At 52.1% G+C, this 21,526-nt stretch overlaps 1 protein-coding gene across 2 annotated transcripts in view; it reads left to right on the forward strand.

Annotated features, from left to right (window-relative positions):
* Nucleotides 1–21,237, forward strand: part of VAV2 (vav guanine nucleotide exchange factor 2) — a 117,056-nt gene extending 95,819 nt beyond the window's left edge. The window contains exons 7-28 of one of the 2 annotated variants that reach the window (XM_056505496.1): nt 231–299; nt 913–1,013; nt 3,754–3,853; nt 4,968–5,063; nt 5,573–5,641; nt 7,618–7,704; nt 8,506–8,591; nt 8,816–8,948; nt 9,965–10,074; nt 10,870–10,971; nt 11,099–11,187; nt 11,909–11,925; nt 12,240–12,261; nt 13,211–13,338; nt 13,529–13,603; nt 14,171–14,223; nt 14,874–14,990; nt 15,106–15,193; nt 15,287–15,410; nt 16,245–16,331; nt 18,163–18,317; nt 18,871–21,237. In XM_056505496.1, the coding sequence (XP_056361471.1) occupies nt 231–299; nt 913–1,013; nt 3,754–3,853; nt 4,968–5,063; nt 5,573–5,641; nt 7,618–7,704; nt 8,506–8,591; nt 8,816–8,948; nt 9,965–10,074; nt 10,870–10,971; nt 11,099–11,187; nt 11,909–11,925; nt 12,240–12,261; nt 13,211–13,338; nt 13,529–13,603; nt 14,171–14,223; nt 14,874–14,990; nt 15,106–15,193; nt 15,287–15,410; nt 16,245–16,331; nt 18,163–18,317; nt 18,871–18,918 (1,956 nt within the window). In that variant the 3' untranslated portion in view covers nt 18,919–21,237. The remainder of the gene's footprint in view (nt 1–230; nt 300–912; nt 1,014–3,753; nt 3,854–4,967; nt 5,064–5,572; nt 5,642–7,617; nt 7,705–8,505; nt 8,592–8,815; nt 8,949–9,964; nt 10,075–10,869; nt 10,972–11,098; nt 11,188–11,908; nt 11,926–12,239; nt 12,262–13,210; nt 13,339–13,528; nt 13,604–14,170; nt 14,224–14,873; nt 14,991–15,105; nt 15,194–15,286; nt 15,411–16,244; nt 16,332–18,162; nt 18,318–18,870) is intronic. The other variant, XM_056505495.1, reaches the window with a different exon arrangement.
* The last annotated feature ends 289 nt before the right edge of the window (nt 21,238–21,526 follow it).

Consider the following 21,526-nt stretch of genomic DNA (forward strand, 5'->3'; position numbering starts at 1 on the left):
GGGCACCCATGGGTGGGGGTCCTGCACCTCCCCGCCCCTGGGAGAGCAGTGGGAGCTCAGGGGTGATTCCTGCCTCCCACTTCTCTCCCTGGTCATCCTCTGCCTTTGCAAGTGCTTAAACTCATTGAAACCTGCCCAGGTAAACTCAGCTGGGGAAGCAGAAAATAGAAATGCTTGGCACAGCCTCGTTCTCTCAGTCCCTCAATCCCTTTTCCATTTCCCTCTTGCAGAACTATATGAACCCCCTGAGGCTGGTACTGACTCCCCAAGACATGGAAGCTATTTTTATCAATTTGGAGGTAACACTGTGGGCATTGTGCCTTTAATCTTTGTTCTTTTCACAGCAGCTCAGCCCTCTCCCTGCTTAGGAGGAGGTTTTCTGATTTCCTGTTAGATTTGTGCATTCACTTGGAGAGCTTCAGCCTTTTGTGTGCTGTGGAGCTTAAATTGGTTTAGGAGACATTCTTTAACACTCCCATTTTAGAGGTGGGGAATTTATGAACTCTAGGTAGGAAAACAATTCTATCCAGTGGATGTTTCAGGGCTGGGGCTCTGGATTTTAGCTGGTTTAGGTGATTTGGGCACAGGGTGATGAAGGGATTGATTTCTGCTCTGGTTTGTGCAGGGTCTAGGTCAGAACCTGCCATCTCCTCCACTCCTTCCATCCCATCTCCTCCTCCCTCCCCATCCTGGGGCATCTCTCAGTGTGTAACCTCAGGTGGAATTACACTGTGGAATTACACCCTGTCCTCCAGGCCAGCCAGGGCTGCATCCCACTAAAACAACTTTCTTTACAAACACCTGAAAGGGGGGAAACCCTGCCTGAAGAAGGAGGGAATGTGCATTTCTTTAGGCTCTGTTTGCCCACCTGCTTTGACTGTGTTTAAAGTATTGACTGTTGTTTGCTTTTAGGACCTAATTAAAGTGCACTTCAGTTTCCTGAGAGCCATTGATGTCTCGATGATGTCTGGAGGAAGCAGCCTGGCAAAAGTGTTCCTGGAATTCAAGGAGAGGTAAAGGAATTCAGAGCTTCAGGCAGCTCCAGTTTTAACAGATTTGGGTTGATATTTTCTGAGATTTAAACAGAGTTGTTGCTCTCTGCCTTCTCACTCTCTACTACTGCCTGAAAGGAGGTTGGAGCCAGGTGAGGATCTGTCTTTTCTCCCCAGTAACAGCAGGACAGGAGGAAACAGCCTCAAGTTCCACCAGGGGAGGTTTAGAATGGATATTAGTGAAAATTTCTTTGCTGGAATGGTTGTCAAACACTGGAACAGGCTGCCCAGGGAAGTGGTGGGGTCACAGTCCCTGAAAGTGTCCCAAAATTGTGTGGCTGTGGTGCTTAGGGACGTGGTTTAGTGGCAGTGCTGGGGTGATGGTTGGACTCAGATGATTCTGTGATTCCAGAAATGCCTTTCCCAGCAGCCCAGGGAAATGCTGAAATATCTCCCAGTGCTGCCATTAAAGCAGCCAAACCCAGCCAGAGCTGTCAGGACATCCAGGGCAGAGGCTGGGACACCTCCCCTGGCCATTCTCAGTCCTGTGGCTCCCTTGGATCCTTTGCACCTGGATTTTTCTTGACCTCAGCATCCTGTAGGAGACTGAATATCCAATTTGTTTGTGGGGACACATCTGAGGGGATAAAGATGGGAATGTTTGGCTTGTGGTGAGCTGGAATGGAGCAAAACCTCTCTGGCCTTCAGGGGGTTTGTGTTGCTCCCCTGCAGCACAGGGCTGGGATGTGGTGGGGTGGATCCTGTGCAGGGGAGGCTCTGCTCACATCAAAGGGGCTCCTCACTCTCAAAGAATCTCATTTTTGGCACAGAGCTCATCCTGCTCCTCTTGCACAATGAATAAATGTAAAGGTTTCTTTCACAAACAGAATCAATCCTGAGTTTTGGCAGCTGCAGGCAGGAGCACCCCAGCACACAGAGATAAGGTTGATAAAAGCCTTTAATATCCTTAATACTGATCAAAGGGTGATTCACTGTGGAATGGTGCCAGGCTGTTATTTCACTGTGATTAAACCAGTGTCTAGACACAGAAATGCCACTCAGAAGTCAATAACTCCAGAAATACCATCTGCATTAATAACACACCGTGAGGTCACATCTTCCATCATTCATGGGGTTCCTTGTTACAAAGGACATTTCTTTCTGGATTAAATTTTACAAACATTCCAAAGAAGAATGCAAAAAATTTCAAAATACTCGTAGAACTCCCTTAGGTGATTTTGATCTCCCAATTTCTGGCTCAGCTCCATGCATGAAGCTCTCTTCAGTCCCTGGAGATTTTGGGGACATCAGTGCTGTGGGAAACTGCTGCTCAAGGGGGGTTTTGCCTTGGAGAAGTCCCTAAAATCAGATTGTTGGGGATGAAGGGTTTGGAGCAGCCTGATGGAAATAGGCAGAGTCCTTTCCTGCATCAGGAAAGTCAGGAATTGCAAATTCTACAGCAAGGGAATTTCAGTGCAGGAGGAGGAGAAGGTGAACTCACTGGGGAGAGAGTGTTGCCCCAGCAGAAAGGAGCACAGAGCTCCAGAGTCCCCAGTTGGTCCCTGGATGTGAGACCATATCCATGACAAATCACTCCTGCTTCCCTCCACATCCTTGGAGACGTTCTGGAAAAATGATGCATTGCTCCTTGGCTTTGCAGGGGCCTTTTTTAAGGAAATAGTTTGTAAATCTCGTTCTCTGGAAGCCAGAGGTTTGAATTTATGCTCCTGAAGCCTCTTTGAAGCTCTCCCCGTGCTGGCAAGGTAGATATTATTGTGCCTGTGCACAAGTTGTCAGGGGGAAAAGGTAGAAGAATAATCTCTGCTGGCTGTGGCTGTGGCTCCATAAATCTCTTTATTCACTTCCCTGCAGGGTGTGAATGTCCCCTGTTTATGGAGCAGCACTGGGTCAGTGGTTCCCAGGTCATCTCCATCGAGAGATGAGGCCCCCAAATAATGGATGAGCTGCAGTTTGTGATGGAAGATGTGTCTGAGCAGCAGCAGAGCAGCTCACAGCCAGGAAGGGGGAGAAAACCCAAACCTGTCAGGCAGGATTAATGAGGGCAGTGAGGGAAAAGGGGGAATCCAAGACAAAACTGCTCTTTTGTCAGTGTTTAAATTTATAGCCCAGGGTGTCCATACAGAGCTTCACTGTGTTTCCAAAGGCTGTGACAACATTCTTTTCCCAATTACCCAGGCTCTTGATCTCTAGGTCCCTGTGGCTCTTTCAAGAAGGAATGATTCAAAAATGTGACATAGGATCATCCTAGAATCCCTGAGTGGTTTGGGTTGGAAGGAACCTTAAAATTTATCTCATTTCACCCCCTGCTATGGGCAGGGACACCTTCCACTATCCCAGGTTGCTCCAAGCCCCATCCAACCTGGCCTTGGATACTTCCAGGGTCAGCCACAAATTCTCTGGGCCACTTTGGACAGTTCCTCACCACCCTCATGAGGAAGAATTTCATCCCACTGTCTCATTTAATTTTCCAAAACCAAGCTCCTCTGCTCTGGCCACTCAGCCCCTTCTGCTCATCATGAGCTGAATCACCTCCATGGGCATGGAAACTTCTAAATGTTCAAATGCTGAAGATCTAAATGTCAAGAAGCCACACAATAAAGGAGTGTTGATACTTTGCTAAGCAGTTAAACAGGGGAATAGCTGTTTGCCTCATCCTTTGGCTGTGCACACATTTATCTCTCTTTTATAACAGCTTAGAGCTGCCAGCATTGCCAGTCTCAGCTGTGATTTTCCCTTGCAGGCTGCTGATTTATGGCAGGTACTGCAGCCACATGGAGTATGCCCAGAACACCCTGAACCAGCTCCTGGCCAGCCGGGAGGACGTGCGGCAGAAGGTGGAGGTGAGCAGGGCTGGTGCTGCCCCAGCCCCTTCCACAGCCTGGGCAGGACTCTGTGCAGCTCTGTGGGCCCTGGGGAGAGCTGGGTTTGCCACAAGAGGAGTGGCAGAGTGTCTGTGCTGATCTGGGGGTTCTGTCCTGATCCCTCACTTTCCCCTTATCTCTTCACCAGACCCGCCCTCTGTCCTTCCTCCCCATGTTTATCCAAATTAAAACAAACCAGATTTTATTTGAGTGGGACTGGCTGGGACAAGTTGAGTTTTGCAGGCCTTGAGCATCCCCAAACCAGGATCCACGTGGTTTTCCAAAGCCACCAGCAGCAGAGGCAAATCCAAATCCCCAGGCAAACACCAGAATTCCTGCCCCAACCTCTTTAGTGTGAATAGGGGCTGATGCAGATATTAGGAATCAAAGGAGCCCCAGAAGGGATGCATTGTTTGAGCTGCTGTTTTACCCAGCTCTGATTCCTGCTTTGCTCTTGATGCTAATTGGAATTTGCCTGGCTGTCTGTACACGTTACCTCACCCTCCACAAATTGCTTTGATTCCCTGTGTAAGCCCCATTCAGGGATAAAGCTGCATTTAGGGATTGTGTAAAATGTGCTCTCTGTGTCTCACATCAAGGCTGGAGCACCCAGTTGCTCTCCCTGCCTGGTGGCAGCTCTGCCAGGTCACACAGAGGGGCTCAGCCAGCAGAAATGAGTCTGGGAGAGGTGGCAAAACTTCCTGCGACCACAATTAGCTCATCTTAATGACTTACTGCTCATCAGCCACTCCAGAGCCACAGGCTGCATGCTCAGTGCCAGCCCCTCACAAATCAGCTGCATTAGCCTGGCCCAGCAAGGAGCTGGCTGAGGAAAATGGGTTTCATTTGACATTTTCCCAGGTCTGGGGATGAGCAGCATCTCATTAGGCTGGAGTAGCTCCCTTGCCTGGCAATGGTTGTAATTCAGAAATTAATTCCTGGATAAACTGTGGTGGGAGCCCAGCCCTGGCTGGTCTGTGGCCATCAGAACTGAGTTTACAGAAGCCAAACAAACATTCTCAAGACTTTGGAGACTTCTGTTAGGTGGAAAGCTGCTGTTTATTCACTGCTGATTCATTGACCTCCTTTCTAGGAATGCACACTAAAGGTCCAGGATGGGAAATTCAAATTGCAAGATCTGCTGGTGGTTCCAATGCAGAGAGTTTTGAAGTATCATCTCCTGTTAAAAGTAAGTTTTTCAGCACTGGCCTTTCCCTCTCTGCTGTAGCATCTTTCACCTCTGTCAGTGGAGGGTGAATCACTGCCAAATGCAGAGCAAGGGTTGGGATTTTTAATTCCTCTTCAAATAAAATAATTACTAGAGCTGCTTAACACAACATAGTACTTGTGCTGTCTCCTAAAGTACAGGGTAATTCTGCACTTGCTAGCCACGAGAGGCACTTAATGAATATAAAATAAGCTTGCATATAATCTGATTATGTGTGAAATTCCTCCAACTTCATGGAACAGATCTCTCAAGCACCAGCCCTTGGTGTGTTTGTCCTGCAGCCACAGCTGCCTGCTTGGGCATCCCTGTATCCCTGGCACTTCCCTGGCATCCCTGGCACCTCCCTGGCACCTCCCTGCCATCCCTGGCACCCCCTGCCAGCACTCAGGCAGACCCTGTCCAGTGCAAGCAGGGTCTGGGCATCTTCCCCAGCACACCCAAACTGTTTTTATCCGTTTCTGCTTGCTCAGGAGCTGCTCAGCCATTCCTCAGAGCGGCCAGAGAAGCAGCAGCTGAAGGAGGCTCTGGAGGCAATGCAGGTACAGGGGGCTGGGCTGGGTTTGGGGTGCAGCAGAGCTCAGGATCCCTCTGCTGTGTGAGACCAAAATTTGGGTGGAAGAACAGCAAGGTGTGCTCCTTTTGGCCATTTGCAGAGCCCTGTCCCCTCTGAGGCTCTGCTGACAGGTTAGGGCTTCTCCCTGATTGCTGCTGTGTGAGCACAGCCTGTGCCAGATCCAGCTTTTGGTTTTGCTGGGAGGGATTTGGAGGAGCTCCAGGGGTATCAGCAAGTCAGGGAGTGTGGCAGTGATGGGATGTGTGTGGGGAGCCTCCCCTGGCTGCTGTTAGCCAGGTGCTGGGTGGAAATCCTTTAATCCACACTTTTTTATTTTATTTTGTTAAAGGGAAGATGTGTTTTCAACAATTGATGACTTTTGGCATCAACAGTTTGCTTTGCTTGAAGTTTATTTTTATGTCAGCTTTTAGCTGGAGCCCCCAGAATCTCAGCAAAACCACCAGCAGCAAAAAAACCAAATTGTAGAATCACCCAAATGTTTTGTGACTGGGATATGTCTCCCCACACACACATCCACAGCACACCCATTGTCAGGAGGGGCTGCCTGGAGGATGCTCATTAACTCCAGGTTTTTTCCTGGAGGATCCATCCCTGTGCTCACTTTGTTTTCCACCTCAGAGCTGCAGCTTTTGTAACGTTTTGCATTTCCTGGTGCTTACATAAGCTGGGTGACCTTTCCAGCCATTACCCTGCCAGCCCAGGCATCCAGGGCAGCTGTGTGGCTCTGAGGGGGTGTTTGAAGGACACTGCACTCCCAGCCCTGTGCTGTGGCCTCAGATGAACGCTGGACCTGGTGACAGCAGCTAAACCCTGCTCGTGGCCTCATCACCAGCACCACTGCTGGAAAATAAATGTCTATTTGCTCTGCCTGTGCTGCAGACTCAGCATTTGGTGCAGGAAGATGTTGATAACCATCAGGGAGGTTTCTTTCTGCTCCTCCCCATCACCAGGAGAGTGTGGGAGCAGTTCTGACCACGCTGGGCTCGGGGGGCTTTGGGAGCCATTCACTATGGTTTTAATTGATCTGTAAACCAAGGCTTAACTTCCAAGTGATGTCTTTCATCACAAGTCCAGCCTTTCTGTCTGCTGTGCTGGCAGGCAGCAGACATTGCTGTGCAGGGGGGTGGAAGGAGTGACATTCCCAAAGGGATTCAGCTCCCTTTTATTTTGTTTTAATAGCTGGTTTTGCAAGGCAAGGGCAGGGGGAAAAAAATAAAAATTTGGTGGGTTTTTTTTGGTGCAGGTACCAACCCTCTGCCTGAGAATGCAGAACTGAGTTCCCAGTGAAATTCCACAGCCAACATCTGCACGTTGTTATTTCAAATCCTGGGACTGTGTTTCCCTGGGACTGTGTTTCCCTGGAATTGTGTTTCCTTGGAATTGTGTGTCCCTGCTTCACAAGGCTTTTGGTTGTGTCTTTTCTCATCCCTGGCTGGGTGACGTTACAAGCATTGTCACATAGATCTGTGATCATGGGCTGTGATTAACCCTTCTTGTGCTGGGGAGATGAGCAAGATCTGACCCAGGGCGGGATATCTTAAAAAATCCCCTGCTCAGATTTAATCCAAGTTGACAAGAGCTGTTGCTGAGGTCAAGGAGGGAGCAGATAAGAAGCAAACAGGCACAGCAAATCCTCTCTGAAAGGTGCAAGAAGTTGTTCCAGTGGAAGGGATGGATCCTCCTCTTTGATGGATAAAAATTTGGGGTTTGGGGTCTCTGTGCTGCACTGGATTCATGCATTGCCATGGGTTCATGCATTGCCATCTTCTGGGACATGGAAAACATTGCAGCCCCTCAGCACTGGCAGCACCACCAGCCTCACCTGGCCCAGGCTGTGGAGTCCTGCTCAGATTCCTGAGGGATTCAGGAGCCAGGATCATGTTTGTCCTCCTGGGTGAGGTAATTGTAAAGTAAAAACCACTCTTCATTCTTTTTTTTAAGGACTTGGCCATGTACATCAATGAGGTCAAGAGGGACAAAGAGACTTTGAAGAAAATAAGTGAATTTCAGAGCTCTATAGAAAACCTGGTAAGTTGGAAAATCGTCTTGAACCCAGTTTAATTTGATTATTATTAACACATTTGCTTTTTTGGGTGATTAATACTTATTCTGACATGCTGAAAGATCCCCAGCTGTTCAGACTCTTGTGTTTTGCTGATGGTCCTGAGGTGGATGCTCCATCACAAAACTGCTTTGGCTGGGATGGAGGGTGGCTTCTCTTGTTGGTGTTATCCTAAAAACGTTTCTTCAGCTTTTTCTCATATTATTAGTGTAGGGAGAACCCAAAATTCCCCAAGCTTCTGGCTTTTATTTAAAAAGTGAGTTTCTTCTGCTGTTGAGAGTAGAGAGGTTAACTGAAAGAGGAGGAGAAGGGCTCATGTAAAAAGGCATCAAATCCCCAAAATTTCAACCAGGTGTTTAAGGAGAAAGCTCCAGAGGTGTCACTCAGCCCCATTGCTGGGCATCAGCAGCCCTGGAGGGTTTGGGGGTTTGAAGCCTTGATTTCATTGGGAAATTATGAACTTCTAATTGATGGTTATTCAACAGAGACAAAATCCTTAATTACTGTGGATACCTCTGAAAGAAAAGCTTATTGGAGGTGGGGAAGGGTTTGCAAAAATGCTTTGAGTGCTGAGCCTTGCCCTGGGGTGGCAGTGCTGGAGCTCCAGGGGTTTCCTTGGAGCATCCTCCATCCCCTTGGAGAGGGTGCTGCTGCTCCCTGGAGCCTTGGCAGGGCTGGGGGTGCACCCCACACGGCTCTGGGCTCCCAGCTGCCCACAGAGCCCTGCAGGCTGGCTGTGGGGCTGAGCCCTGCTCTGCTCCCTGCAGCAGGTGAAGCTGGAGGAGTTCGGGCGGCCCAAGATCGACGGGGAGCTCAAGGTGCGCTCCATAGTGAACCACACCAAGCAGGACAGGTGAGTGCACGGGGCCCCAGGCTCACTGACCATCCCCCTGCAGCTCATTTGTTTAATTACTGCCTGCAGCTTCACTGGCAGAGCCCAGCACCAGTGTGAAATCACAGCAGGGCACCAGCACTGAGCAGAGCTGGCTGGGGAGCTCCTCAGAGCTTCCCAAATCCCTCCCCTTGGAGTTTTTAATGGTGTGTTTGTTTGTTTGTTTGTTTGCTTGCTTTGGGCAGGTATTTATTTTTATTTGATAAAGTGGTGATAGTCTGCAAGAGGAAAGGATACAATTATGAGCTGAAGGAGATTATTGAGCTGCTCTTCCACAAGATGACTGATGACCCCATGAATAACAAGGACATTAAGAAGGTAGGTGGACCAAGGATTAGCTCTGGAGAGCATTTTGGAGTTGTTTCAGGGTAGTATGTTCTCATTAGCCTTTTAAAATAGGAAAAAGCTGGAAAATAAACGCTCAACTTTCAGGGCAGCCTTAAATAGCATTGGGAAATGTTTATTAATGTGGGGCTGGGCTGGATCCTTGACCTGTGTCCTGGCAGAACAGCCCTGAGGAGCCTGGGGTGGCTGCAGTTAGGAGGGAGGAAGCTGCTCTCTGCTTTCTGGCCCAGTGTCAGGGAGCAAACATCAGATGGGCAGGAGAGGAGGGCAGGGAGGGAGGGAAGTGCAGGATGTTCTTTCTCCCACAAGCTGCGGGGTGGAGGAGCCTGGAAAGGCAGCTTTGCACACCAGGCTGCCAGAATTGGCACTGGAAGCACTGAAGGAACATCATTTTCCTGTGGTTTGATGCTGACTGCAGCCATGGAGGGAAAACCTCCCAGTCCCTGCTTCAGCAGAGCCCCATTAGCTTAACTCACCCCATGTGCAGATGGGATAAGGGACACTGGGGTAAGAACAGCCAATTTTGCCACTTGGGAATGCTGCTGGCTTTGTGTTTTAATGAAATCTATTTCCCCTTTGCTCTCCTATGCTTCCTAGTCCCACGGAAAAATGGTAAGCAGAGCTTCCCTCTGGCTGTGGTGTGTGTGTGCAGTGTGTGGGACACAGGCTGAGTGCAGGGGGCAGGTCACACTCTCCTCCTGGGCTGTCCTTGCTGCCAGCCACAGGCTGCATGGCTGGGGAGCACCCAGTGGAGCAGGAGGATCTGGGTTCTCCCATGTGCCACCATAAATCCAAGTGCACAGTGCCAGCTGGTTCAGGCAGGGTTAGCTGGGAGGTGCCAGGGAAACAGGAGCTCCCCTTCCTCCTCCCCTGCTCCCCCTGGCCATGGCCCAGCAGAAGGGGCAGGGACAGCACTCAGAGCAGGGGCTGAGGTGTGGCAGTGGCAGTGTGGGTGTTCTCTGTGAGACCAGCTCTCTTCTCTCCTGCAGTGGTCCTACGGCTTCTACCTGATCCACCTGCAGGGCAAGCAGGGCTTCCAGTTCTTCTGCAAGACAGAGGAGATGAAGAGGAAGTGGATGGAGCAGTTTGAAATGGCCATGTGAGCATGAGTGGCTGCTCTAGCCACTTGCCAGGCAGGGGGGAAAAGTGTCCTGGGCCAGCAGGTCACTGCAGAGCAGCTCTGGTGGCAAAACCTGGGCTGGGGGAGCTCCTGTGGCTGGCTGGATGAGTCCCTGTGCAAAGGGAGCTTGGAACTGTTCTCTGAGCATCCCCACATCCCATCTCTGAAAATGGATTTTATCTCTGAAAATGGATTTTATCTCTGAAAATGGATTTTGTCTCTGAAACTGAGATGGGATATTTGGAAAGAATTCTTCCCTGGGAGGGTGGTGAGGTCCTGGCACAGGCTGCCCAGAGAAGCTGTGGCTGCTCCTGGATCCCTGGAAGTGCCCAAGGCCAGGCTGGACAGGGCTTGGAGCAGCCTGGGATAGAGGGAGGTGTCCCTGCTTATGGCAGGGATGGGATGGGATGGGATGGGATGGGATGGGATGGGATGGGATGGGACATTTTAAAATGTCCTTTCCAACCCAAACCTTTCTGTGAGTCTCGGAAGGGACACCTCACCTGGTGCTGGCCCATGGGGAAGCACCAGGCTGGAGCAGGAGGGTGAGGAGGGAGGGTGGTGCTGCAGGACCTGGCCCTGAGCAGGGCAGGGCTTGGGCTGATGATTGGCTCAGGACAAATCCATGACTCTTGTCCCAGGGGAAGAAATGGGAAACATCCCCTCTCCCCAGCCCAGCCCTGATCTCCTTTCACACTGCTTTCATGTGCTGTCCTAGCTCAGACTGAAATGCCAGCATGGACAGGCTGATAACCCCCAGGTCCTTTCCCCCAGGTCCAACATAAAGCCAGAGAAAGCCAATGCAAATCACCACAACTTCCAGATGTACACATTTGAGAAGACAACCAACTGCAAAGCCTGCAGGATGTTCCTGAGGTGAGCAACAGCTGAGCTGCACTAAAACATGGAAAGAAAAAATCTCAAAGCTGAGGCTGGATTAGGATTTTCTGACCTATTTATTTATTTATTTAATTAATTAATTAATTAATAATTTTTGGCACAGAGGAACCTTCTACCAGGGCTATCTTTGTCCCAAGTGTGGAGCAGGTGCTCACAAGGAGTGCTTGGAGATTATTCCTCCCTGCAAGATGGGTGAGTTATTATATATATGCACGTGAATGATCTGAGAAATTCACTCTATAAAGCACTGATGTTTGTTAATGTATTAAAAAATACAAGTGAGCTCTCACCCACCTGCCAGGGCTGTAATTCATGTTGGCTGGTGGTTGAAAATACAAACAAAGCAGCCAAAATTCCCCAAAACAAAGAGCTGCATCCCATGGATGGCAGAGAATCACAGCAGCCCTGTGCAGTGGGTGAGCATTTCAGAGAGATTATCAATTCTTCATCACTTACCAGTGAAATCAGGATGGTCTGCAGCAGGGAGAACGTTTCTGATGAGGAGAGAGCTCCTCTCTGGACCCCAGATGTCCCAAAGTACAGCAAGAATTTGTGTCCTTGGTCTGAGCTGGGCAGAGCTGGGACTCAGCTGAGCTCAGCCCTGGTGATGCTCAGCCCAGGGTGACACAGGGTGGCTTTGGAGAGGTTTTGGGTGAGGAGTGGAGGGGGGAAGAAATAAAATTGCAGAACTTTGTGGCAGTGAGGAGATGCCCCTGTGTGGCTGCAGTCCCTGCCCAGGTCTTGCCCTCCTGGAGCAGAGGGGTGACCCAAGTGACCCCAGCTCTGCTCTGGGCTTCCTGCATCAGCTCCACACCCTGCTGCTGCCTTGTTGGTACTCAGAGCATCGAGAGAAGCAGCAAGTGGGGTTTGTTGCCTGTTGAATTAACCCCTTATCCCCCCTTTGCTCTTGCAGGTTCTTCAGCAGAGCAGGTACGTGGTTTGGCCCTTTCCCTCACCCCCTGTCCTTGCCAGTCTGGGTGTGGGCAGCTCATGGCAGGAGCCAGCACTGGCCTCTGGGGCAGGGCTGGGACCAGTGGCCTCCTCTCCAGCCCAAAACTGGCCCAGTTTAGGCAGCAGCAGAGCCCCCAGGAGCTGCCAGCACCCAGCTGGGGTGAGCTCCGTGGGCTGGGGGTACCAGGGAGATCAGGGGAGAGGTTTCCTCATCCCAGTGGCATCAGATGGGGCTGGTAGGGAGAACTGGGGCTGATGTGTCCTCACTGAGCCTTTTTCCTCTTTCTCTGCAGGATTCCCTGGGTGCAGGACCTGGTAAGGGCATTGCTGTGTGACAGGAGGGCAGGGAGGGCTGTGGCTGCAGGAATCCCCAAAACTGAGTGTGTGGGAGGGGGAGGCTCCCCCAAAACCAGGACAGAGCTTTAGCAGCTGCAGAAGGGTCCTGTGCACCCTCCTGGCCAGGGATGGGGCCCTGGGCTCTGTCCTGTCCTTGCTGCCACATCATTTCTTTGGCTGCCCAAAGGTTACTGCAATCACTTTTATCTCCCTGTGCTTAAATCTTGCCTGGACAGAGCTCTGGGCCTGCTCTGCCCCTGCTCTGGCTCCAAGCAGAAGAACAATTTGTTTTTGTGCTGTTTCTGATGGAAGGAAAGCCAAGCCTGGCAAAAAAGAAACCTGAATCAAATTTGTGGTTAAAAAAAAAAACTAAAACAAAAATCAACAAAACAAGCACAGAGTGCTCTTGCTGGGAGGGGAGAGGCCGAGGTGGGGAGGCATTCTGAGGACAAACACTGTGGGTTTGGTGCACTGGGGGAAGTTTATTTAATGTGCAGTTGTTGGCCAGACAAGTGGACTTTGACTGGGAGCTTCAGGGGCATTGGAGTCCCAGCTCCAGCTGCTGTTTGGTGCAGCTGAGTGCCCCCTGGGCCCTTCTGCAATTGTGCTGCCACTTCTGAGCCTGGCAGGGCTTGGTGCTGGCCAGGCATTGCTCCTGTGCCCCAGTGAGGTCAAACCCAGGTGCTGGGAGCTTTGGGTCCTTCCTGGGTTTATTTTTGCTCAGGGAGCTCAGTCATGCATGTAAGTGCAGGAGCCAAGAGCACTCACTGTGGACACCATTCCTTTCTGCTTTCATGTTTCCTGCCCCTAAGCCCTGCCTGCTGTGCCGTGTCAGGGATAAGGAGGAGCAGGCTTCAGGAGGGGTGGTTTTGTTTGGGGTTTTTTCCAGCAGGGACAAAGTTGTGAAACTGTTCTGCTTCTCTGCCAGGTCCTAAGATGGTGGCAGTGCAGAATTACCATGGAACCCCAGCCCCTCCTGGGAAGCCAGTGCTGACCTTTCAGCTTGGGGATGTGATCGAGCTGCTCAGGGGGGACCCCGACTCTCCCTGGTGGGAGGTGAGAGTGATTCCTCTGGGGAGCCCTGCAAGCTTCCAAACCAGTGACCCTGCCTTGTCCCCTTTACCTGTGGGCTGTGCTGGTGCAGGGGTGAGGGGTGGGGAGGCAGTTTGGGGCCTGTCCCCCCCCTGCCCAGTGCCCCCAGTGCTCCCAGTGCCCGCCCCAGCCTGATGCCAGCTTGGCCTTGCAGGGGAGGCTGCTGCAGACGAAGAAGTCGGGTTATTTCCCCAGCTCCTCAGTGAAACCCTGCCCTGTGGATGCCAGGGTAAGTGCCAGACAGGAGATGGAGCTGGGAGTGCCAGGGGGTGCAGGTGCTGGGCTTGTCCCTGTCACTTTTCTCAGCCTTCTCCTCGAGACCTCAGTCCTGCCCTGGACCTTCAGTGAAGCCTCTGGCTCCCAGGGAAGGTGGATCCCTCATCCCATGGCTGCAGGTGTGAGGGCAGGGCAGTCCCAGCCCTGTTCCCCATGCTGGGGTTGGCATGAGCAGATCCAGCTCTGTTCCCCCTCTGCAGGGCTGAGACAGGAGCAGAGTGCTGGAGATTAGACCCAGTGCAGGAAAACTGCATTTGGTTTGTTTTAATTGCTCTTAGCTGCTTGCTGTAATGTTGTCAGCTGCTTCCCAATTAAAAACCACTCAGGTAAATGAGCAAACACAGCCTGCTCATCCCAGCTGGGAGCAATGCTCAGCTACAACACTGCCCTCCTCTGCCCGAGCCCAGAATCCAGGGATGGCTTGGCAGAGGGAAGCTTTCAGTGGAGAGGAGCATCCCAGACGTGAGGCACAGCCTGAGGAGCTGCAGGCTCTTCACTAATGAGCAACTCTCCCTTGCAGCCCCCCAACAGCCGGCCACCCTCGCGGGAGATCGACTACACGGCGTACCCGTGGTGAGTGCCACACACCAGCACACTCCTGCCTTGCCTCATGGCTGTACTTGCTCAGAAATCCACCCCAGGAGGGAATTCCCAGTGCAGACCAGCAGTGCTCTGCCTCCTGCTTTCTCTGTGGCCATGGAGCAGCTGCCACGGTGGTGGTTGGGTGTTGAAAGCAGCAGCTCTGGGGATTTCTTCACTGGTGGAAAGGGTCAGGGGCAAAAAGAGAGATGCTGGTTTCTCTTCCTGTTTTCTGTGCCCAAAAAATGATTGTGGGAGGAAGGAGGCAACTCCTGCTTGCCTGCTGGTCCTTCTCTCCAACTCCAGCCAGGTTTATGAATTCATGGATATAAATCATCCCTGCTCTCCAGCTCTTGCTGAGGCCTCATTAACCTGGAGACTGATTCCCAATTAGTGGGTTTTTCCAGGTGGCAGGTACTTCAAAGGGAAGAGGCCACTCTCTGTGTGGTTCAGTGGCTCAGCAGCTTCTTGTGTATCTCAGGGCACTTTTCTTCCTGCTCAGGATATTTTGGGTGTTTCTCCACTTGCCTTCCAACCTTCACACCTTTAAAAAAGGCATGTCTCTTTTCTATCCAAAACGTGCCTGTTTAAAGATACAAGCCCATTTTAATAAATTAAATGAGCTAATTAACCTGTGGGCTCAGGTTTGCAGGGAACATGGAGAGGCATCAGACAGACAACCTGCTCAAGTCCCACGTGAGTGGCACGTACCTGATCCGGGAGCGGCCGGCCGAGGCCGAGCGCTTCGCCATCAGCATCAAGTGAGTGATTCCCACCCAGGGATTCAACCATTCTCTATTTCTCACTCAGAGGAGGAGGCAGGGCTGGAGCAGGTGGCTGTGGTTTTTTTCTGAGTGTCTTTGCTGTTGTTGGCAGGTTCAACGAGGAGGTGAAGCACATCAAGGTGGTGGAGAAGGACAACTGGATTCACATCACGGAAGCCAAGAAGTTCGAAAGTTTGCTGGTGGGACTTTGTTCCCCTTTATAGCACGGTCTCTGCAGGTCATGCAGGGCATGGCAGAGACAGCCAGGTGCCTCTCTTTCCTTCCCTTCCCAGGAGCTGGTTGAGTACTACCAGAGCCACTCTCTGAAGGAGAGCTTCAAGCAGCTGGACACAACCCTGAAATACCCCTACAAATCCCGGGAGCGCTCTACCTCCAGGAGCTTCACCCGCTCCCCAGGTACAGCAGCCCAGGAGAGCTGGGAACCTGCCCCTTCCAGCTGGGGGAGCAGTGGGTGAAGGGATTCACTGCTCCCCTGCAGGGCTCGAGTTGCTCAGTCTGCAGATGGGCTGGTGGCTTTTTTGGGATGGGTCTGGGGTGCTGGGGTCAGGGATCACTGCTGCTCTCTGAAGGGACACTTTCTGCTGGGACAGGCTGGTTCCCCTCCTCTGTGGTTTTTCACCCTGTGGTTTGCCCACCCTCTGGCTGGGAGCAGGGATGTGATGTTTCACTTTGAGGGATTGATCCTGTCCTTCCCACCCACGTGAGATTTTTGTGTTTTAATGGATCCGGTTCCAGTGTGACTTGTGGTGTTTGAATCCCAGTGGGGCTCCTTTAGTAGAGGTGATGGGTGAAAGGGTAAGTGTGTGTCTGGAAGAAAAAGAAAGGAAAAAATCAAAACAAATGGGAAGAAAAAAGTGCAGTAATGCAAGATGTTGTTTTGTCCAAAAGCCTGAATGCAGAACTGACTGCTTTGTGGGGAAAAATCACCTTTAAATATTTTTCTCCATGGTATATTTAGAAAAGAATACCAAAAGAAGATAGGTTTTAAAAGTTGGTTAAATATCTTTTTGCGTTAAATACAACCCTAGGATGGATTTTGAGCCCCCAGTGACTGTGGGGCTGTGGCCAGACCTTTTCTCAGCTGTCCCAGCTCCAGCACAGGACCCCCTGCATGCTCTGCCCTGTATCCTTCCATCAGCTTTTAAAGCATTGTGCCTTATAATATTTTATTTTAATTTCCTTTTTAATGCGTGTTCTGCCTCTTTCTGTTTCTCTCTAACCTCTTTGCAGCCTCCTGCGCTTCCTACAACTTTTCTTTTCTCAGTCCTCAGGGCCTCAACTTTTCTTCTCAGAGCTCCTCCAGTCCCTTCTGGTCAGGTACCAGTGCCTCTCCCTGCTGGAGAGACCTGCCACCATCCCCAGCTTGAAAGCCATCACCAGTGGGACCTCTGGGTCCCCCTGTCCCTCCATCCCACAGGCAGTTCAGGGGCTCCCTGGGAAATAATTAAGTTAATTAAACATGGCTTGGTTGGCAGCAAAATGCAATGCCCCCCTCTCCCCAAAATCAAGGCAGGGAGGAGATGGACTTGTTGCTGTTTGAGAAAAGGGGCTAAAATTAACAAAAAAAGTGGATGTAGCACTTTGGGATCTCATGATGTACTTCAAGCTCGACCTGCTTATCCCATGTGTGTCACCAGCATTGCTCCTGTCCCAGTCTGATCCTCCCTGTCCTCCAGGAGAACATCCCAGTGTCCTGCAGGGTTTGAGCTCTGCTGTCTGAGGCTGCTCAGGAGCCCCTTGCTGAGGGGACAGGGACACACCTGGGCTGTCCCTGCACAGAGTGCTGTGGTGCCCCAGCCTTTCCAAGCTGGTGTCATCCTCTCTCCTGATGGGGTCAGAGCAAAATCCTGACAGATTTTCTTCCCATTGAAGTTTATATCTTTCAGTCTCTCCTTTAGGCTGGGTAGAGAAAACCCCCAGCAAAGCCACATGTGCCTTCCTTGGTGCCATGTTTGGGAAGAACATTTAACTTTCCAAGCATAAATCTGGGATTTTGAGATTCTCTGACTGCATAGAAGGTATTGCAGGCAGTGATGTGTGTAGCAAGGGGCTCTGAGCAAGCTCCTGATGGAAGAGCTCAAAGCTGCCATGATTTCTGTGCATTCTCCAGCCTGGCTGCCTGGCCAGGGTGGATGAACCCTCCAGTGGTTGCACACTGTGTGTCCAAACCATCTCCATCTCCATCCTCATCTCCTCCCACCCCAAGAGCTGAAAACCTGGGCAAAGCTTTCCCTCAAACTTTGTTCAACCTTGGTTTGCACACTTTTATAGATGAAATTAACCCTTGGAAATCCTGGGAGAAAGAGGGGAGTGAAACACAACATCCCTGCAGAGTGTTTTTATTTTTTTGCCAACTTTTTCTCCTCCTCTGCCCATCCTGTTCCCCCACTGTTGTTCTCCAGCCTTTTTCCCTGTGCCCAGACCTTGGGGCAGGAATGCTGAGTGCTGCCCCCGCCTTCCTCCTCCTTGTGCTTCCCCTGAGCATCCCCTGCCTGAAGTGATGGAGATCCCTGGGGCTGGGGGAGGTCTGGGATGGCTCCTGGGGTCATCCCCTCATCCCAAGGTTAGGGACTGACACCCTTTGGTCTCTAATGGGACCAAGTTCCCAAGGTTGCTCCCTGGCAGGGACAGGAGCAGGGAGGTCCCAGGTTAGGAGCAGAGCACACAGGATTTGCTCAACACCTCTAGGAGAATCCATTCCCAGCAACTCTGGTTTTGAACTAGCTTAAATCCAAGCTGATTGACAAAGTCATTTGAGCAGGGGGTTCCATCAGGTGCTGGGAGCTGGGTGGCAGCTCCACAAGGAAACCTCCCAGACCTGAGACCGAGAGCTGAGCAGGATTTTTCCATCATTTCCTTGCTAATGGTTGTGTATTCCTATGGAACCCTTTCTTTTACCACCTCACCCCAGTGATCCCCTGACCAGCAAAGTGCCTTCCCAAGCCCACAGAGCCCTTCAAAGCCCAGCAGGAGCCCAGTTTAACCCTGACCCGTGCGGGGCTGCGCAGCTCAGGCGATGCCACCCCTCCATCCCAGCTGCTCCAGCTCTCAGCGCCGTGCTGGAAAAACCCAGGTTGAACCTGTCCAAGCTTTCCCCAGGCTTCAGCCAGCGTGGGGCTGGTGCTGAGGCTGTGCTTTGTCCCTGCAGTGTTCACCCCCCGGGTGGTGGGCACGGCCGTGGCTCGGTACAACTTCGCGGCGCGGGACATGCGGGAGCTGTCGCTGCGGGAGGGGGACGTGGTGAAGATCTACAGCAGGATTGGAGGGGACCAGGGATGGTGGAAAGGGGAAACCAACGGAAGGGTGAGTGCTTCCAGAGAGACTGCTGCCCCACTCCTGCCGTGGGAGGTGCTCCCTGCTGTCAGGATGGAGAGGGAAGGGTGTGTGTCCCTCATTCTCCTGGGCTCTGGGTGGGATGTCACCTCTGTGTGGCCATTTGTGACAGTGGCAGTGCACACAGCTGGATGGCAGCATGTCTGATCTTCCCTAAACCTGCCCCTGGGGGATGTCAGGCTCAGCATCCTTGGAAAACCAGCAGCCTGGTGGCTTGACCTGGTGTCCCACAGATTTTGTGGCACTGGGGACAGATTGTTCCTCCCCTGATCCCTTGCAGGCAGCACATCCATGGTGATGTACTGGAGTTAGCTCCATCCCAAATCAGGGTGATGGCTCACACCAGCTGGATCTGGCACATCCAGGACTGGGAACAGCCAGGGCAACAATCCCAGTGCCACAAGCACCGTGGTGTCCACGCACAGCACACCCCAACAATCCCTCAAGTTGTCCAAATCCTTGAACTCCAGCAGGCTTTGTGCTGTGCCCCTTGAGCTTTCCTGACCTCTGCTGTCCCCCACAGGTGGGCTGGTTCCCCTCGACCTACGTGGAGGAGGAGGGGGTGCAGTGAGGGCGGCCGTGGCCGCTGGAAGTCGTCGAGCGCCCGGAGCCGGCAGCTGCAGCCCGAGCACACTGTCCCCGTGCTGGACACCTCCCAGGACTGCCCCTCACCACCCCCCCTGCCTCCAGGCTGCCCCTGCTCCGTGTACAGAAGATTGAAGGGCTGTGGGATGGATGGCGTTGGTGCAGCCCCGCATGGACAGAGCTCAGAGACTCTGGGGTGCCCCGCAGGCTGTGGGTGCTGCACCCCTCCTCTGTCTCAAGGGGCTTTAAAAGCCACCCTGGGGATGGTGGTGCGAGGGTGAGGCTGAAGGTTTTGTGCCTGGTGAGAGTCTGGGGGTTTCCAGGGGAGGGAGCCCCAGAGAGGCAGTGCAGACCCCCTGCCACAGCACCCAGGTGGTCCCCAGGCCAGGATTTTGGCAGTGCCCTGGCAGCCATGGGCGAGGAGCAGGCTGGGGACACCTGGCCTGGGAGGAGGAGAGGGCTTGTGACTGTTTTGAGCCTCAGATGTAGCTGGAAGTGGACCTTCAGGAGGGGAAAGAGCCTTTTTGGCACCCCCAGACCCATTTTCTTTCCGTCACCTCAGTCCCACCAGCCTTGCTGCAGGCAGGGGGGTGCCCAGGGAGCAGACTGGTCCCAGTGGTGAGCAGGAGGTCTCTGTGCACTGCAGGGCTGGAGATGTGCTCCACACAAGGGTGTCAGAGGCCACCAAAGCAGAGGATGTGTCCCTCCCCTTGCTGGCAGCAGGACCCACCCCAGGCCAGGCTGATTTTTCCTTGCAGCTGTGACAAATCCCACCTCATGAGCTCAGGGCAAACCCACCTGAATGAGGGCTATGGGATGAAGTCCTGAGCGCTGTCCCTGAGCTGTGAAAGCACCTCCTCTGCCCAGCTGTGTGCACTTTTGGGGGCTGCCCCCCACTCTTCCTCCCACAGGCTGTTCCTGCTGCTGCCCAGTGAAGGTCCTTGTGTTGTGACATTCCCACTGTGTCCTGAGCACCCTCTGTCCCAGTCTGCCCTTCCCAAAGTGCAAACACAAACAAAATACACGTGTGGCAGCGTGACAGGGAACAACTTCCCTCTATCTGAGCCCCAGGAGCTGCTTCTCTCAATATGTGGCATTTTCAGCTGGTGCTTCCATGCCCTGATGTTTTTTTCCTCTGGGATTTGTGGTGGTCCTGCTGTGCAGCATCGTGTTCCTGCTGTGGGATCCTGGGAAAGGCCAGTGCTGGGTGGGTGAGCAGTGCTGATGCCCCCAGTCCCTGGCATGGGGGTCTGCAAACAGGGATAAGGAATGGAAGAGTTTGGATCTCTCAAGGACAAGGGGATGCTGTAATTTGGGAATTACATGCTGCTGCTCAGTGACAAGCCCAGAGCCACCCTGCCTTGCTCCCTGCTCCTCTGGAGCTCTGGGGGTGCCCCACTGGTGCAGCAGGAGCTGGCTGGGGCAGGCAGGAGGTGACAGGGACACGGGGGGGCTCAGGGCGTTCCCAAGGTACTGTTTGGTGCTAACCCCTCCCATGCTCAGTTTGAGGGGAGCAGCCAGCAGGGAGATGAGGATTCCCTGCTCCTGTGCAGAGCAGAGGGTGCCATTCCCATTCCAGAGGCCGTGCTGGAGCTGAGGGGGAATTTGGGTGGGTGGGACACACAAACCCCTGGTGGCTCCTGCTCTGCCTCACATCCTAAAGCCTTACAGCCCCTCCTGTTCAACGTGGCCAATCTGGAAAGGTGGCAAGGGAGGGCACAGCCCTGCCACAGGGACCAGGGCACCTCTGTCCCTTACACCCCAAAGGGACCCCCACCCTCTGCCTGCCCTGCCAAACCCCCTCCCCAGAGAGCTCTCCCTCTTGTGTTTACTGGTGTAAGAAACTTGTTAAAAAAAAAAAAAAAAAAAAAAAAAGAGAGATTGTTCTGTTTGTAAGTAATTATTCAGCCATTTGCCACAAATATATCTGTGAATAAGAAAGGGAAATGTTTTTTTATGATGGTGAGAAAATTGTATGTATTATTTTAGTTCGTCCAGGTCATTTGGAATCGCAATGGGATACGTTGGAAAATAATATGTAAATTCCTTGGGTTTTTCCTTTGCACTGCACTAACTGGGGTAGGGTGGAGGGGGTTTAAAGATCAAACTGTTTGTTTAATGGAATAGTTTATAGCTGGGAATTTGGAAATCATTTGGAGTAGCTTGTAATGCTGGAATAGAAACTTTAGCTGCTACTTAGAAACTCTTTTGCATGTGGTTTTTCCAGGCCTTTTTAAGTTACAATCCATCAAAGTAAATTCCCCAACGGAAAAAAACCCAACAAAATAAAGTGTAATTTTGCTGATAGGTTTTTTTTTTCCCAGCCATGGTTTTTGATGTGCCAGGGGGTCAGGATGGTGTCAGGGTTGTTGTCACTAAAACCCCCTTGGCTGCACTGGGGCTCAGGGGTGGCCTGGTCCATCCAGGGAAGATGGGTGCTCCCAGGGATGGATCCTTCCTGATTCCTGGCATGAACAGTAAGTGGTTTTACCCCTCCAAAATTGGGAGCAGATCCCTCCTGTGGTGCCTGTCGGGTTCATTCTCATTCCTGGAGCAGCTGTCACTGCAGTTGTCCCATCCAGGAGCTTTCCTGT

The sequence above is a fragment of the Oenanthe melanoleuca genome, chromosome 17, assembly GCF_029582105.1.
Source record: "Oenanthe melanoleuca isolate GR-GAL-2019-014 chromosome 17, OMel1.0, whole genome shotgun sequence".
Taxonomy (NCBI): Eukaryota; Metazoa; Chordata; class Aves; order Passeriformes; family Muscicapidae; genus Oenanthe; species Oenanthe melanoleuca.